Here is a 15,632-nt window from a genome sequence, read left to right on the forward strand (position 1 = left end):
AATGTATTAATAATTTTAAAATAATAATGGTTAACATTTGTTGAGCACTTATGTGAAAGGCATGCAAGGAGCTACTGATAAATCAAGGTATCAATTTATTCTCCTTCCGCAGAAGAGGCCGTCAATAGGACTGAAAAATAGAGGAGTTCTTTCATCTTGAGGGCATAACTCCAGGTAAACATTAATCTATACGTATTTTTTACTTTATGTATTTTTGTACTATATGTTTTTTTAAAAGACCCATATTATTGTTCAATGGAACACCATCTTTTAAAAAGCACGTGGTGAATAGTAAGTCACCATTCTTCTAGTTTGCAGCTTCCAGGTAAATGATCATATTACACACAAATATTTCTTGGTGAGAAAACTTGTAAAAACAAATGAAATCAACCGGTATAACTAATTCAGACGGAAAGATGATGTTCAAATTTTACTACCATATGAGTCACAGAAAAGGGAGAAGTGCGTATGTTTGGAATGTGAGATTTCTTCCTAACATTTAACCCCCCCCCCAAAAAAAAACATAACAATATGTTTAGTTTCAAATCCACATTAAGATGCAAGTGACCTATCGAGTTTTGCCTGAGAACAGGGAGTGGAAAGACATTAGTCAGTGAGAATCACCCGCAGGTAGAAAGTTGTTGGATAATTTTTATACAGCATCTCACACTCTGGCTTGCAAATAGAGCGTTATTTTCTAATAACTTGCTGATTTCCATTTTATTTGCTCTTGCTCTTCAGAAATTGAGCCCCTTTGTACCTGCATTCATATTTTGCCTCTCAGAGTCACCTGAAATAAAAAAGAAATCAATAACCCAATTAGCTATATCTGAGGGAGGCTCTGTATTCCTAGCAGCTAGGCTTGCTTACAAAGGGCGAAGGTAATGAGTATGGTCTTGGCATTCCCCTCACTGGTTTAGTAATAGAAAAATGATGGGGCTAATCTCTCTAATTATGCCCTGTGGGTACCTTATCTAACGTCACCATGAAGTATTTTCACCTATCACGTCATTTTATCACATTTTTAAAAATTGGTTTTACCAACTTAGGTTTTCTGGATCCTATCCCTCTATTTCTTTCATATCAACACCTGTAACTTACCAGGCTCACCAGGTGAGCTGTATAAGAGCGAGTTTATTTATCTCCATGAAGATGGAAAAACTGGTGAGGAAGCAGTTTACAGGAGGGTTAAAGCCCCTCAAAGTCATGCTGATTTTCTTCTAAGTTCTTTTGCATGAATATGATATTAAACAGAGCAGTAGGAAATGAGAGATTAAATCTCAATTTGAACCCCATACGCTGGAAGTTAGGTAAAATTCCATTACATTTGAATACTTCTATGCAAGCAATTTGTTACCCTTTATCCTTTAGTGGAATTGATGAACAGGTGGTTTTCAGAAGATCACTTAGTATATTTAGCTTCTGAAATTTGAGCGACTTGGGATCTGATTGGCTGCTCTGGCCACATGATAATTCGGAGCCCATGCTCCACACCGGCTCTTGTCTGGGGTTGTCAGGAGGGGAGAGTTGGGAGAGGCTTTGCTGCTGAGGAAATTTATTTGGTAGATTGAAGGTAAGGCCAATTTATGGCTTTTTTTCTGTAATATTCTTTTAGGAGAAATTTTACAACTTCCCTTGAGGTATTTTCCAAAATCTGGGTCTTAACTGGGGAAATGAGTGATGCAAACATGACTAGGAAAGTCTATAACCCTATGACCCAGCTCAGGTCTTACTTATACCTGACATGTAGTGTGTGATTAAAGACCTATACTAACCAACTTACTGCTTGACCAAATTGGCTGTCTTGTCTAATGAATTTTTTTTATGTTTTTGCTTTTGTTTTTCGTTTTTTCTAAATATATTAGGATGAAAAAAGATCTATGTCCTTCGTTCCTATATTTATCTGGTTCTACCGGACTTCATTTGACTCAGAAGGAGCGGCAGTTTTGCTAGCTTAACAAAACCAGCCACAGCTGGGGTATTGGTTTACAAGCAAATATCTTTGGGTGAAGGGACAGCTGCTTCAAAACATCATCTACTTTTACCAAGAGAGAGAGAGAGTCCTCCTCTCTGGCGTCAAAGACGGCCTTGGGAGATCCCTTTGCTGGTTCCTGAATTAGCAACTTGGGCCCAAGACCCACCATGTCAAATGAACTTGAGTCAATGCTTTAACCATTTGCTGTTTTTCAGGTTTGATCAGAGCTACAGAAACGAAAGAGGAAAAATCCGTACAAGCCAATGGTGTTTGGGAAGAAAATAACCCCGTTGCCTTGAGGTTTCTATTTTTTCTTTTCAAGTCCGTTGACAGATTTATTTTTATGTGTTCTAATTGGAAGCATAGGCTCTATTGCATACAATGTGGTGTAACAGGATGGAGACCTAAGGCAGCACTCAGAATTTTGGCGTACCAGGAAAAACTCCAACTTTTTTCTGAAAGCCAAGTTGAACTTTCCCTAAAATTTTTCCTTGAAATTTTGCTTGAAAGTATTTTTTTTTCCTCCAAGTATTTGGAAACATAAATACTCTGTTCCTTTGACTCCAAACCCTCTCACTGTCACCTCCGCTTCATTTTACAACTTTAACTAGATTGATCATATAGCTAGAAGTAGCAATACAAAACACATTCCTGAGGGAATTGAGAAATTGGAAGCCTGTTTTTTTAGACCAGAATTTACATATCTCCTCTCACTTAGCCTGCAATAATACATGAGTATATAGAACAGATTAGCCTCTAGTTTTGTTTTTGTAATACTATAAGGTGATTTCATTCCTGGGGATAGATTCTAATGTATTTTCATTTGTCTGGAATATGTAAAGTTTGTAGGTGCCACTACTACTCTGGGAAAATGGCAGATGACGAAGAATATGAGGAGGTGGTGGAGGTAAGATTTTTAAAACTCCTGACTCTGACAAGTGTATTTATGTGGCGATAGTCAAAGCCGTGTGGGTGAAAATCATTTGAAAAATACGTTGTCTATTATAACTTCACAAAGAGTCATTGTTAAAGCATAAGAAAAGGAGTATTTTACGTCCCGTTTCACTATAATTATGTGGGATTAGAACTGAAAAGAAGTATCACTGTTACCCACTTTTGCTTTTCTTTAAATTCCCCCCCCCCCCCGAAAAAAAAGTATGGGGTAAAGGTGGATTTTCAACTGTCTTCTGAAACTACTTTCTTCCCCATTTCCCAGCCCCTGTGGCCAAAGGAACAGAGGAAATGAAGAGAAAGTTCTGAGAACTGAATCCTATTTCTTAATATTTGCACAGCCACAGAGGGAAAAACAGCTACTTACTCCTTGCTTCAGCAAGCTAATTATCTATGTTTAGGGTGAAATGGATTAAACATTCAGAGTTATTTATATATATATATGAGATATATATATATGTAAGGGTTTATACATGTGTATATGTGCACACACATAAACATGTAAAAATCATGGGGCTCACAAGTGACAGTTGGAGCCATGCTTACCCACAAACTCTATCCTATTTACCCACGGGAACAAGACTAGCTTTTGCATTTGAATTATGAAAAAGAACAAAAGACCATAGTGGGCACCTTGAAAAATTCCTTCAAGGTTATTGGGATATCTGACATGATTTATAAAGTTGTTGCTTTATATTTATTTTATTTTAGTTTTTATTGTGATTTTTCTTTACCACTTCTTGCCTTTAGCATCCATGTAAATATATTGCCAATGGAATCTGTAACTCCATAACAATTACCAATTAACGATGATTTAAACATGTGAAAATATCTCTAAGTGCTCAAGATACGTGGAAGCAGTTTTGAAAATCTGTGCTTTTTAGTAAGAGTGAAATTTAAGTTACCCAGAATCAAATTCCGAATGAACATGCCAAAATCTATCTTTGGAATATTATTTTATTTCACAGTTTATACTTAGATCAAGAAAATTTTATTTTATTCTAAAAATACAATTGCTTTTATTATTGAAGGATATGAAGGAAAAAACAGACTAACCTTCATTCATTGTAACATTCAACCTCTCTGGTTCAAATGCCAAAGGCCAGATCTTCAGTGTGCAATGGTTTCACTAGTGCACATTTTACATACATCCCTGCTGGTCACAATAATCACTATCAAGCACTAACAGAATTATAAATTAAATTGCGTTCTGTATGATGGTAATACCAGGAATACCTTTTAGCCTCTATCTCAAATATACCTTGCCTTCCTTAAAATAATGGTATTAACTGGTCATTGGAAATTGCCCTTAGAGCTAGATTTGAAGGGTTTAACCAGATGTCATAAAAATGGAGGAGCCTATTTTTAGGCATCTTTTTCTTGCCATATTGTTCCCTGTTTCTGGGACTAGCAGGTGATAAACTAATAGACTTTCTGCCAGAAAGAATTGAACCAAGGTCTCTCTGACCTCAGAAGATGCCATGAGAATGGATTGGTGGCAGATTCAAGGAAATAGGTAGGGAAGAATTCACAAAACTAGGACTAGCTATAAAAACATTTCTCCTGGGGTTCTTGGACAACTGAATAAAGCTGTACTGTCATTCTCTAGTCAAACTTAAACTTAGAAAGAAAGGAAAAGGCAAAGATGTACTATCATACAATCTATTTAGTGGCACAGCTCTAAAAAAAAAAAGAGATTTGGCTTACAAGTTAATGCCAACCATTTGGATAATGTTGCCTTTTTTGGTAAGCTTTTTTCTGACATATTTACTAATGATTAGAGCGTAGCAAAGGTAAAATTGGATGGCTACCAAAGAGCTGCTTTTACTTGGATGCTAAGAAAATCCAAAATAGTTGTGAATCATTCACTTTAGTTGAAAACTTTTCAAGTCACTGCTGCTTTGTGTGGCCAGAAAAAAAAATGGTTCCATGTAGATCAGCATCAAACAGCATTCCCTAAAGTGTCTAAATGGTATTTCCCATGTGATGAAGACATAGCACATAAAAGCGATTCTCTGTCCTGTAAGAGCTTGTGATTTCTGTTGCTATGTGTAAGGACACAGAGACAAAATTAAATTTCAAAAATTAAAAAAAAAATAGTACAGGAGCAAAGGAAGCATAAGAGTGGGAGACATTAAGCAACTTTTATGCTAATTTTATTGCAAGTGAAACAGAGCATGTGGCCTATGGACCATAGTTCAGTAATTTGATGAGAGATCACTGAACCAAGGGCAAAAGAAAGGAGGCCTCTGAGGGAAATTTTGCCTTCAATGTTTTTTTTCCCTCCATCCCAAGTATATGTTTTGGTGGTCAAGAAAAAATGAAGCATAAAATGTTATGAGCTAAGTGGTTTCATTTTATCCCTTTTCTGTATGCCTTGGCCTAAACCATTCTTTCCTTCTGTTCATCCAGGAAAGCTGGGTGATGCTAGGGGCAGGATTCCACTCTCGTTACGCATCTGAAACAAAATGTCAGCCAGTTCTTATCCACATCTATTTATTGCTAGTGATGTCAGAAGTAGTACAAAAGTAGATTTGATTTCAGATCCAGCCTGCAGGCACCTCAGAACCATCAGTGGCAAATTGCTGCCTAACTTCCCCACAATTTGTGATGAGGAATCTCATTGCAGCACCCCTTTTAGGACCTTCATGTTACCAGAAGGGACCTATTCATAACTCCAGAAGAAACTCTTATTACTTAGTCAGCAAGGTGATATAGGGATGTGTATATGCTTTCTGATCTATCATTTTCATGAGAATGATATTTTAAAATTTTATTCACACTGAGGTTTCTGAGGTTTTTTTTATAGTTAGCAAACAGTGAGGTTTTTTTTTTTATCACAGTTCTTCTCTGCCCAATCCACACACTCAAGATATTGTTATTATATTCTCAGCAAACTCTGAGAGTACCATAAGAAAACATTTTATTTCTCAAGCAAAATAGCTTCACCAGATAAATAGCCATCCTCAGATGCCTTTCTCATCACCCTGCATCTCCTTATTCAATCTGATGGCTTTCACTGTGGCTACTCTGATGTTTCACATAGTTGAAATGGGTTTCAAAATATGAACAGCCCCCCACCATCTACTTCCTTCCCACCAATGTTGGAAACCAACTGGACTAGTGAAATAAACTAAGTGGTTTAACTGAGGCAAAGCAGAGGTGATTCCTGCTTTGGTTCTAATGATACCTTTGTTCTCTATTTATAGTATTACACAGAGGAAACAGTCTATGAAGAGGTGCCAGGGGAGGTAAGATCCAGCCCACATCTGAACAGGCTGCATGCTCAGTAAAGCAGAAAGTTTTCTCCTTTCTCAAACTCTCAGGGCCACCAAGCTGGCAAAAGGGAGAATCTGGAGGTCACTCACCTATGTGCCCAGCAGTCGGCAGTATACGTATGAACATTACCTGTTTTTACTATTCAGTATATCCAAAATGGCTAGGGATGGTTCCTCCATTACTTGGGTGATATTTTCGGTGTAGGTGATGTTTATTAGAATAATGCGATTGGCTATCACCACTCTCTGCAACAAAGGTGGGGCCTTGGACTTGAGATCTGTGTGGGAACCAGCAGTTTCACTGTGTAGAGTCATAACTTCTTGGGCACCAACTCTGCTCAAAAGAAATGGAGCCTCCAAACCTTTGTCCTTGACGATACGATAAAATGCTACTTAGAGTTTGGCACATTAGGAATTCTGAGAAAGTCATTTCCATAAATATTCTAAGCTGGGACTTTTTTTTTTTTTTCCAAGCTGAAATCTCTCTCATGCTTAATTTCCTGCATGGAGCTGCTTCTCTTAAGCATGACACATGGTGATATGGATGGCTAACCCTGAAACCTGCATAAAAACTAACATGTGTAGATTTGGTAAACTGGTTAGTTTCTCACCATCGTCAGTAGTAAGGGGTGGCGAGAAATCTATTAGCAGTGATCTGACCTAAATCAGGGTGTTTGTCACAGATGAACAATTTCCTTATTATTTAGGTTTCTCTTTTTCCTAATTGATGCTGGAACTCTTCCTTTGGTACAGATGATATAAGCTGAGATGCAGTGAAAATTTAACTGCTTATCTTCTTTTCTTACGTATTTTTAAACTTTGGATTAGACCCAAACTTTGGACCTTGGTTTCTTCCACTATAAAGTCTATTGTAACAAGCAACGATTTCCCACCTACCTCTTACTGTTGTGAAGCTAACTACCCCATTATGTTGTCATCATTATTCGTGTTCACCTAGGCATTTATTAGTGTAAGTGGCACTCTAGTTCACTTTAGTTAACTGACTAAGCCAAGAGAATGGTAATCACTTGTATTATTGATGTGATTCATTTTTTCAAATTCATCATTCTTTGTCTCATGTAACAGGATACTTAAACGCCTGAAGAACAAGCAACTTTTTCTTAGACTCATTTAACAGTTAATATTAAAGTCAAGAATTCAAGTTATTTGTTTGCCTTCATTTAGTTTGTTCCCTGATCCCAGTTTGGTTTCACTTTACCATGCAGTTTAAGAAGATTTTTAAATGATTGAGAATATTTTTGTTTTATTTTTTATCCTATCTTCAAGTGTCCCTTTAGGCAAATGGAGTTTTAAGGCAATGTTGCAAGTAGGTAAGAAGTAACCTCTTTTGTTCCAGGCAATCTGACACAGTCAGCATTCAGACTTATGTAACATAATGTGCCTTCATGTGGATATAGCATGTGATTTCCTGCTTTGGCCTGTTTTAGATGTGAAGAAGTATTAATAACACCAGGAATATCAATCTGACTTGAAGTTAGAATAATGTATATCAAGATCATAGTATTACAGTTTTTACTTTCATAATGTCAAATTTTGATATAACTTCATGCCAAATTTTCAGACAATAACAGAATTCTATGAAACTACGACAACAAGGACATCTGACTATGAGCAATCAGACACCTCCAGACCGGCCTTGGCAAAGCCAGTACCTGAAAAGCCGGTGGAGAGGAAGAGGGTTATTCGAAAGAAGGTGGACCCTTCAAAGTTCATGACCCCCTACATTGCACACAGTCAGAAAATGCAGGATCTCTTTAGCACAGTAAGTTTCAAAAAACTTCTGCTTATCTGGTTTTACTACTGAGAAATTACTGATCGCAACCAACTGTGTTTTGGATGCTGGCTGGACTTTGTTTCTCAACATTGTATGAGACAAAACTTATTTTATAGAAATATAATGTCTCAAAACTCTTGAATTCTGCTTTCCATTTACTTGCACCATTGCAGCCAGCATCAGGGAAAGCATCCTTATTGAAATTATCCCCGCAAAATAAGCATAAGGCCAATTGTAAAGAATTTACTGGTGTTTAATCATGATTTGTTTGCCAGTCTAGAATAATGAAATGAGAGTTACAGATTTATAGAGTTAGATATAGATTTAGATGAAATCAGTTCACATAAACTTAATAGCATTTATTTATGCTATGTCTGAGCATGATGCCTCTCAAATAGACTAGCTAACAGTGTCTCCAGGAGGTATAGAGTGAAAAAGAATGTGATCTTTTAAAAAGATCTTAAAAAACCAAGATCAGACTAAGAAAACTTATCTGAAATTGAGGATCAGAGTGCTCTACTGTAACCTGAAACAGAAGTTTTTTAACTGGCTGCACGTTGGATTTCCCTAAGATTCTATGAGCTCTAAGACTACCGATGCCCAGGTTGTGCTAGTTTATTTGGTCCAGGCAGGCTTGGGACCTGTAGAGGATTTTGAAAACTTCCCAGGTTCTAATGGGCAGCACACACTGAGAATCACTGCTCTTGAAGATGCCTGTCCTTAAATTTCCATGTCCAATTCTATAAGTTACACTGACTGGCAGCAGGTTTAAACCCTTTAAATGGAGCTAACTTGTTGATTGTCCAGGGTAGACTGACATCTCACTAGATGGCCTGATTGCACATCTTCTGGAGGCTTAAAAAAAGATGAAAAGTACTCAAGGGAGCATCAGATTATATAGGATTAATGCTTATGTCAAAAGCATCATGTTGTGGTTGGCCAATAAGTATTCATTTCTGGTTGAGTGTTAACTACTGGGGACTATTTGGTAAATTTCTACTTCAGAGTCTTGAGTGATTCAAAATTTAGGTTTTCTAAGACTTAGATTTTTAAAAACAAAATTATCTTGCCTCTTTTATCACTGTAGTATTCACCAAAGATAGAAAAATTTATTGTCAATTTATTGCCATAAACACCTCATTAATTCAAACAGCAATATCCTAGAATTTCTGATAGTCTGAACAAAATGTTGGCAAATGTTTGCAATATTTTTAAAGTGGTTAGAGATGAAATCAGTAGTATAATTTAGATTGTTGACTATTCCACTCAAGAGTCTTCTTGAAGTATTAATAATGATAAATTATGCATATTATTGTTAAAGCAAGAACTCATATATTTAGTAGAAATAATAAAATTTCATTCCTTTTCAAAATTCTTCATAATTTATACTTCCCATTAATTCAGCTGGTGTCTCAGTTATCCAGATCACTGAGATTTAGCTGCAACTTCTGAACTGAATATTTTTTCATTGTATTAGCAATCAGATCTTTTTAGACTTGACTAAATTTCTATATTTCCTAGAATTATTGAGGTTCCAGCTTTTCATGTGTGAATTCAGACAATAAAATATTGAAAGAATCATTTGAGGGCATTTCCAAGACAATATAATGAAATTTCTACTGTCTCCAATATTCAGCCATGCTTGGGAAGAACACTTACATGTCTATTTTAGTTTCTGTTGAGAATCAGAGTAGGGGACAAAAACAAAGCTGTTATAATTGATAATTGTTATAACTTACAGGATTAAAAAAATAATACAGGGTGTATGTATTGCCTGTAATTTCTGCTGCTGTGTTGTCATGTTTTAGGCTAATAATCTGATACCTTTTTTAGAATAAATACAAGGAGAACTATGAGAAAGCAAAAGGGCAGCCATACGCCATCACAACCGATACCCCAGAACTTCGCAGAATCAAGAAAGTTCAAGATCAACTCAGTGAGGTGGGCCGCATTGCTAAAATAGAGGAGAGAGTCATTTCAGAAATGTCCCTACCACTGGGAATAGAGGGCTTTAAATAGGTGGAGAGAGACTAAGGAGTCAAATGACTGTGAGCCAGTCTAAAAATATGGAAGAAGCATTGGCCATAGATTATGTTGTTCTAAATGTGAACCTAAAGAGACTTCTAAAAGCTTGGCTTAAAGGTAGTGTGAGATGGGTGTTCCAACTCACCGAGACTGTCCATTCTGGAGCACAGGGAGGCTGTAACTTGGGCGGGAAAACGGACAATCAGTGAATACAGGTGCTCTAAGGATAGTTGGAGTGAGTTCACAGCTTTCTACCTAAAAGGCAGAAACTTGACTTTGGATGCAGACATAGAGTGATTGGGTCAATGTTCTTTATTATAAGATATTCTTTAATATACTCATATATTCATGCCTATCATAGGTTCTAATTGTGCATTATTTTGGCAGGTTAAGTATCGAACGGATGGCGATGTTGCTAAAACTATTTGTCACGTCGATGAAAAAGCAAAGGACATTGAACATGCAAAGAAAGTGTCGCAGCAAGTCAGTAAGGTAACAAGGTTGTGGTATGGATGGCTGGAATACCATGTAGCATGTGCATTATAACTGCCTGGCCTTGGAGGAGAAAACTGAACAGGCCAGATCCTGCTCCTCAGTTCCATGCGAGCCCACAGGCATGGTGGGGTCTAACAGCCACACATGTCAGGCAGTCTGTACCAGTGACTAAAGTGGACCATCAGAGCTATGGGGGTTGGAAAGCCCAGGACCTTAGCTCCAGCTACAGAATTCAGTCCCAGTGTCTCCAGAGTCTTTTTTTCTTTTTAAGAAGTTGGGAGGTGAATTTTTAATGAGAAATCTCCAAACTTCAAATGTAAGCAACTAATTAAAAATATTTTAAAAATACCATCTAAGTCAAACACATCTACCATCCAAGTTCAGCCAATGACTGACAGGTTTCAACTTTTGAAAATAATCTATAGAGAATCAGAATCTTGATTCAACTGACCAAATTAGACTTTTCAAGTGAAAGCTTACTAATGCAGGGAAAGGATCACGGGATGTCGACCTGGTCAACATTTCCGTAGTTGATGCTGGTGTCACTTCAGCACGCTTCAGCCTTCACGTGAGGACAACTTGAGTGTGGGTTACTCTTCCCCTTTGTGCTCTAAACCCGCATGCCTTTGGGGGAGACATCAAGCCACAGGTTCTCCGCTCTTTCTGTGCAGGTTTTATACAAGCAGAACTGGGAAGACACCAAGGATAAGTACCTGCTTCCTCCTGATGCCCCTGAACTTGTCCAGGCCATCAAGAACACAGCCATGTTCAGTAAGGTAGGGGCCTCTGCTCTGTTGCTACTTCTGTCTTGTGTCCTCCCACCACATCACATAGAGGGGTACCTGTGAACTCTGCCTAATCTAAAATGTGGTTCCCCAGCCATTCTGTGAGTAGCCGTGAGGCACGTGGGGCTGCGGGGATCAGGCTGGCTAAGAGGAACTGAGAAAAATGTTCCTGGGCCTAGTGGGGGCGAGTCTGAACAACTGGGGAAGAGTGCCTGAGGAAAACAAAGATGTGCCTGAGGGGACTTCCCTGGCAGGCCTGTGGTTAAGGCTTTGCCTTCCAGTGCAGCGGACGAGGGTTCGATCCCTGATTGGGGAGCTAAGATCCCACATGTCTCGGCCAAAAAGCCAAAGACATAAAACAGAAGCAATATTGCAACAAATTCAATAGAGGCTTAAGAAAAATTGTCCACATTCCACCCCCTCCCCCCAAAAAAAGATGCATCTGAAAGCCAGTTCTGAGACCCACAAAGACTCACAAAGTGTACAGCCCGCACTATACGTTGGACAAGGCTGGCTGTCACTCTTATTAAAAGTTTAATTTTTTCACTTGTATTAAAGGTTTATTAAAGGTTTAAACATGGAAATTATGCTAAGTGCTTCCTGGCTCCTTATACTTTCCTTAGTACTAGTTGCAGAAGGCAGGTAAAGTCAAAGATGAGATACAATGAGACACATCCACTCTGCAGTAAATAAGATATGTCAGAACAAGCCAGGTAAGCTATTGATAAATATGACTTAGATGGAATGGAATCTGTGGATTCCACTTACCTTTGCTCTCCCTCTGCCCTGGGTTCTATATGCCGCTGATGGATGAATTCAGAAGTATATATTTCAAGGCACTGTGTTCTCACATTCTCATAACTTTCACTCTTCTCTGATTTAGAAACTATACACTGAAGACTGGGAAGCTGACAAAACTTTGTTTTATCCATATAACGATAGCCCGGAGCTGAGGAGGGTCGCCCAAGCCCAGAAAGCTCTCAGTGACGTAAGTGCAGTGCAGTGCGCACATTTGAGAGTGTGGGATCAGGACACCTTGAATTAGGACACACTTCTAGCCAGAAGTTCATTGCAACTCTTCATTTAAAAAGACTAAATGCTATTGGGACTTTCCTGGCAGTCCAGTGGTTAAGACTTTGTCTTCCAATGCAAGGGGTACAGGTTCAATCTCTGCTCAGGGAGCTAAGATCCTGCATGCCTCATGGCCAACAACAACAACAAAAAAAACATAAAACAGAATCAATATTGTAATGAATTCAAAAAATACTTTTAAAAAGTGGTCCACATCAAAAAAAATCTTAAAAAAAAAGGATTAAGTGCTACTATTGCAGAGGAATATATTTCCAATTCTAATTTATGATGTCTAAACTAGATTTTATCATTTATATTAGATATTATTTATTCTCATGCTGTCTTCTTACTGGTGAGGAACCCGAGTCTAAGGTCACATTAGTAGTCTGTGGCAGAGCTCAGATCAAAAGCCTGTCTTGTGATCCAAGACCAATGTTCTTTCCGCTAGAACATGTGTCCTCCCATCACCTTGGCTGGAGTTAAGTTTCTCTGTGACAATAGAGTGGCATTAAAAAAAGAAACTTTTTGGGATTGTAGCCACTTCCTGAATGTATTGCGTGAACAATGTTCTGAAGGATTTTGATTTGCTGTCCTAATTGTAAGTCTGAACTGTGGTAGTCCCCTTCTTCTGCACAGGGATCTGACTACATACTTGTCCAAACATCTTAGTGTGGTTACCTCACAAAGAGCGCCTCCCATAGAGCATATGTAAGGGGATATTTTAGAGTTAGTTTAAAAAAAAATCAGCAGCCCTACTGGCCAGAATTTTAGTATCCTAGACCTTGAAAACTTTATTAGAGGAACTTAAAAGGAGTAATAGAATCCTTAGTGTTGAAGGCAGCAGCAGAGACCCCAACTTCAGCCTTGTTTTGAGTAGCCCTTGTTTTGAGGTACTTTATTTCTTGATCCCTTGATCTGCTAGAGGCCATATTGAAAATAATACTGTTCTAGTCTTCAGGGAAACTGTATTATAGAATGAGACGTTTATTCTCTTATATTCAATAGACCCTGAACCTCTTACATTCAATGTGGACTTAAGTCACTTGGCATTTTGAGACTCATCAGGATTTACTTCCAGTGCATCTTAGGATCCCATCTTGTCTAGTTACACATATGAATATGAGTTATACATACTCATTTGAAGGTATCTCCAACTTTTGAGGTCTATTCCTTTTAGTTCCTATCATTTGATATCAACTAAGTTTAACAGACATATTTCTATCCTAGTTTTCATATAACTGAGGAAAATATAACATATAATCCTAACCTTCTCTAGGGTAAGCTAGAAAATAAGCATAACAAAATTTTAAAGCCATTAGTAAAAGTCATCAGTTTTAATGTGTGGGGACCTTCTGCTTCTCTTTTAAGATGAGCTTTTTGGCTTTGTAACTCATGAATAAACAATGTTGTGTGTGGCCTTTATCAAATGATCAATAATTTTTAAATTAGAAGACCATTATGCATGCATACCTGGCAGGATGAAAAAGTACAAGAAATTTTCATCCTTTCTCCTGAGAATTTAAAAATCAGACTGGTAAGATGAAAGAGATACATACTAACAACAAGAGAAAAATTTTTTTAAACCCACAAACTCTACCGTGTGATATTTGCTAAGACAGGAATATGTGAATAATGAGAGAAAGCTGTGTGGAGGTGGTGATCCAGAGGGAATAAGTAGTGATGAAAAGTAAAGGCATTTTGTGGGGAGAGAGTGCTGGACAAAGGGACATACATGATGTGAGTCTGGAGTTTTAGGAGACAAAGAGAGTGAATGCTTCTTGTGATAAACCATAATGGAAAAGAATATATATATGTGCATAACTGGGTAACTTTGCTATACAGCAGAATTTGGCACAACATTGTGAATCAACTATACTTTGATTAAAATAATTTAAAAAAAGAAAAATGAATGCTCTGGGTGCTGAGGTAGGCAGGCACTTGGAATAAAGAGGTTGCAGGACCTTGAAAATCAGACAAAATAACTTTGATATGATGTCTCTCATTGCCTACCATATCATAAGATTCTGGAGAGGAAAATAACATGATAAAAGTAGAATCTGAAGAAATTTTGATGGACCATATGGTGGATTGAGACTAGAAAACATCATGATTTATAGAATACTATTTTAGTAATATAGACAAATTGGGATGATGGAGACAAGAGAGAGGAAGAAAGGAATCTGAAGGTAATAAATGTTTTAAAGTGTTAATGACATTTAGATATTGGAGACAAAGGTGAGAAAGGAAATATCCATGAGTTTGTGACAAAGTTCTGGTAGTCTAGGCGAACAGGGGTACAGGTGGTAACAATGCATTAGTGAAAAGAGAAATAGAGTCAATATAATGGAAGAAATATTCAGATCAAGGCATTTGCACAGGTGTGAGATCAGTACAAGATATTAATATTTGAGAGTCACATAATTTTAAAAATGTGACAACTGCAGACGGTGGATGGCCAAGGACAGAGTTCCGGAGGACACCTACTCTTAGGACACCTGGGTGGGGTCCAGGAGAAGACGGAACCAATGAGCAGAGAAATTGAAGGGGAACCTGGAAATACTATGTCATGCAAACCTAGGGAGAGGTTTCCAAGAAGGCAGTTAATCACCGGATGTCTCCTCTTACCCATAAAAGGGAGAGATGAAGGGTCACCTCCATGCCGCTCTAGTGCTATGGACTTTGAACAATCAGAGTTGACCGCATTTTTTTTTTTTTATGTATATCTCAATAGAAGACATAATAAAGAGGGACATATAATAATGAAGTAGAGTCTTCCTTTTCTTGCCTCAGAAAGACTTGGCAGTTGAGATATGGCTTTTATTTTTGTGCTAGACCAAGTATTAGGTTACCAGCATGCCTATTAATACTGTTGCCAGCACCACGGGCATCTAGTTATTAGGCACAGAGCCCCAAGCAAGCTGTTGTCCACCGAACCTGCCACTGGCTAAGCTTGTGGATTTTGAGCTAAGGGTTTGGTTTCAGAGACTCCCTCTCCTTTTGTCCCTCCTAACCCAACTTATGTTTTTCTAATTACCTAGGTAGAGACAAAATACTTGCAAAAACCAAGAGTCTTTAAGTTGATCCAGAGTACTGAATTCTAACTAGACAGAATTCTGAGCAAAGGTTCTTGAGAAACTAGGGCTTCTAGATCTGAATTCTCAGAAAACTTTTGACAGGATGTCATACTTAATAAGCATTCCTCCTAATAGAATGTTGCTTCCTCCTTAAGGGCTTAGCCAGTCACAGAAAATACAGGT

General features: G+C 37.9%; 1 protein-coding gene across 49 annotated transcripts in view; it reads left to right on the top strand.

Annotated features, from left to right (window-relative positions):
- The first annotated feature begins 1,495 nt into the window (after nt 1–1,495).
- The window catches only part of NEB (nebulin), a 202,814-nt gene continuing 188,677 nt past the window's right edge, over nt 1,496–15,632 (top strand). For all 49 annotated transcript variants that reach the window (XM_060409928.1, XM_012137496.4, XM_042243869.1 and 46 more), the window contains exons 1-9: nt 1,496–1,573; nt 2,191–2,275; nt 2,818–2,882; nt 6,136–6,177; nt 7,787–7,987; nt 9,833–9,940; nt 10,412–10,516; nt 11,191–11,295; nt 12,188–12,292. In XM_060409928.1, the coding sequence (XP_060265911.1) occupies nt 2,847–2,882; nt 6,136–6,177; nt 7,787–7,987; nt 9,833–9,940; nt 10,412–10,516; nt 11,191–11,295; nt 12,188–12,292 (702 nt within the window). In that variant the 5' untranslated portion in view covers nt 1,496–1,573; nt 2,191–2,275; nt 2,818–2,846. The remainder of the gene's footprint in view (nt 1,574–2,190; nt 2,276–2,817; nt 2,883–6,135; nt 6,178–7,786; nt 7,988–9,832; nt 9,941–10,411; nt 10,517–11,190; nt 11,296–12,187; nt 12,293–15,632) is intronic.

The sequence above is a fragment of the Ovis aries genome, chromosome 2 (genome assembly GCF_016772045.2).
Source record: "Ovis aries strain OAR_USU_Benz2616 breed Rambouillet chromosome 2, ARS-UI_Ramb_v3.0, whole genome shotgun sequence".
NCBI lineage: Eukaryota > Metazoa > Chordata > Mammalia > Artiodactyla > Bovidae > Ovis > Ovis aries.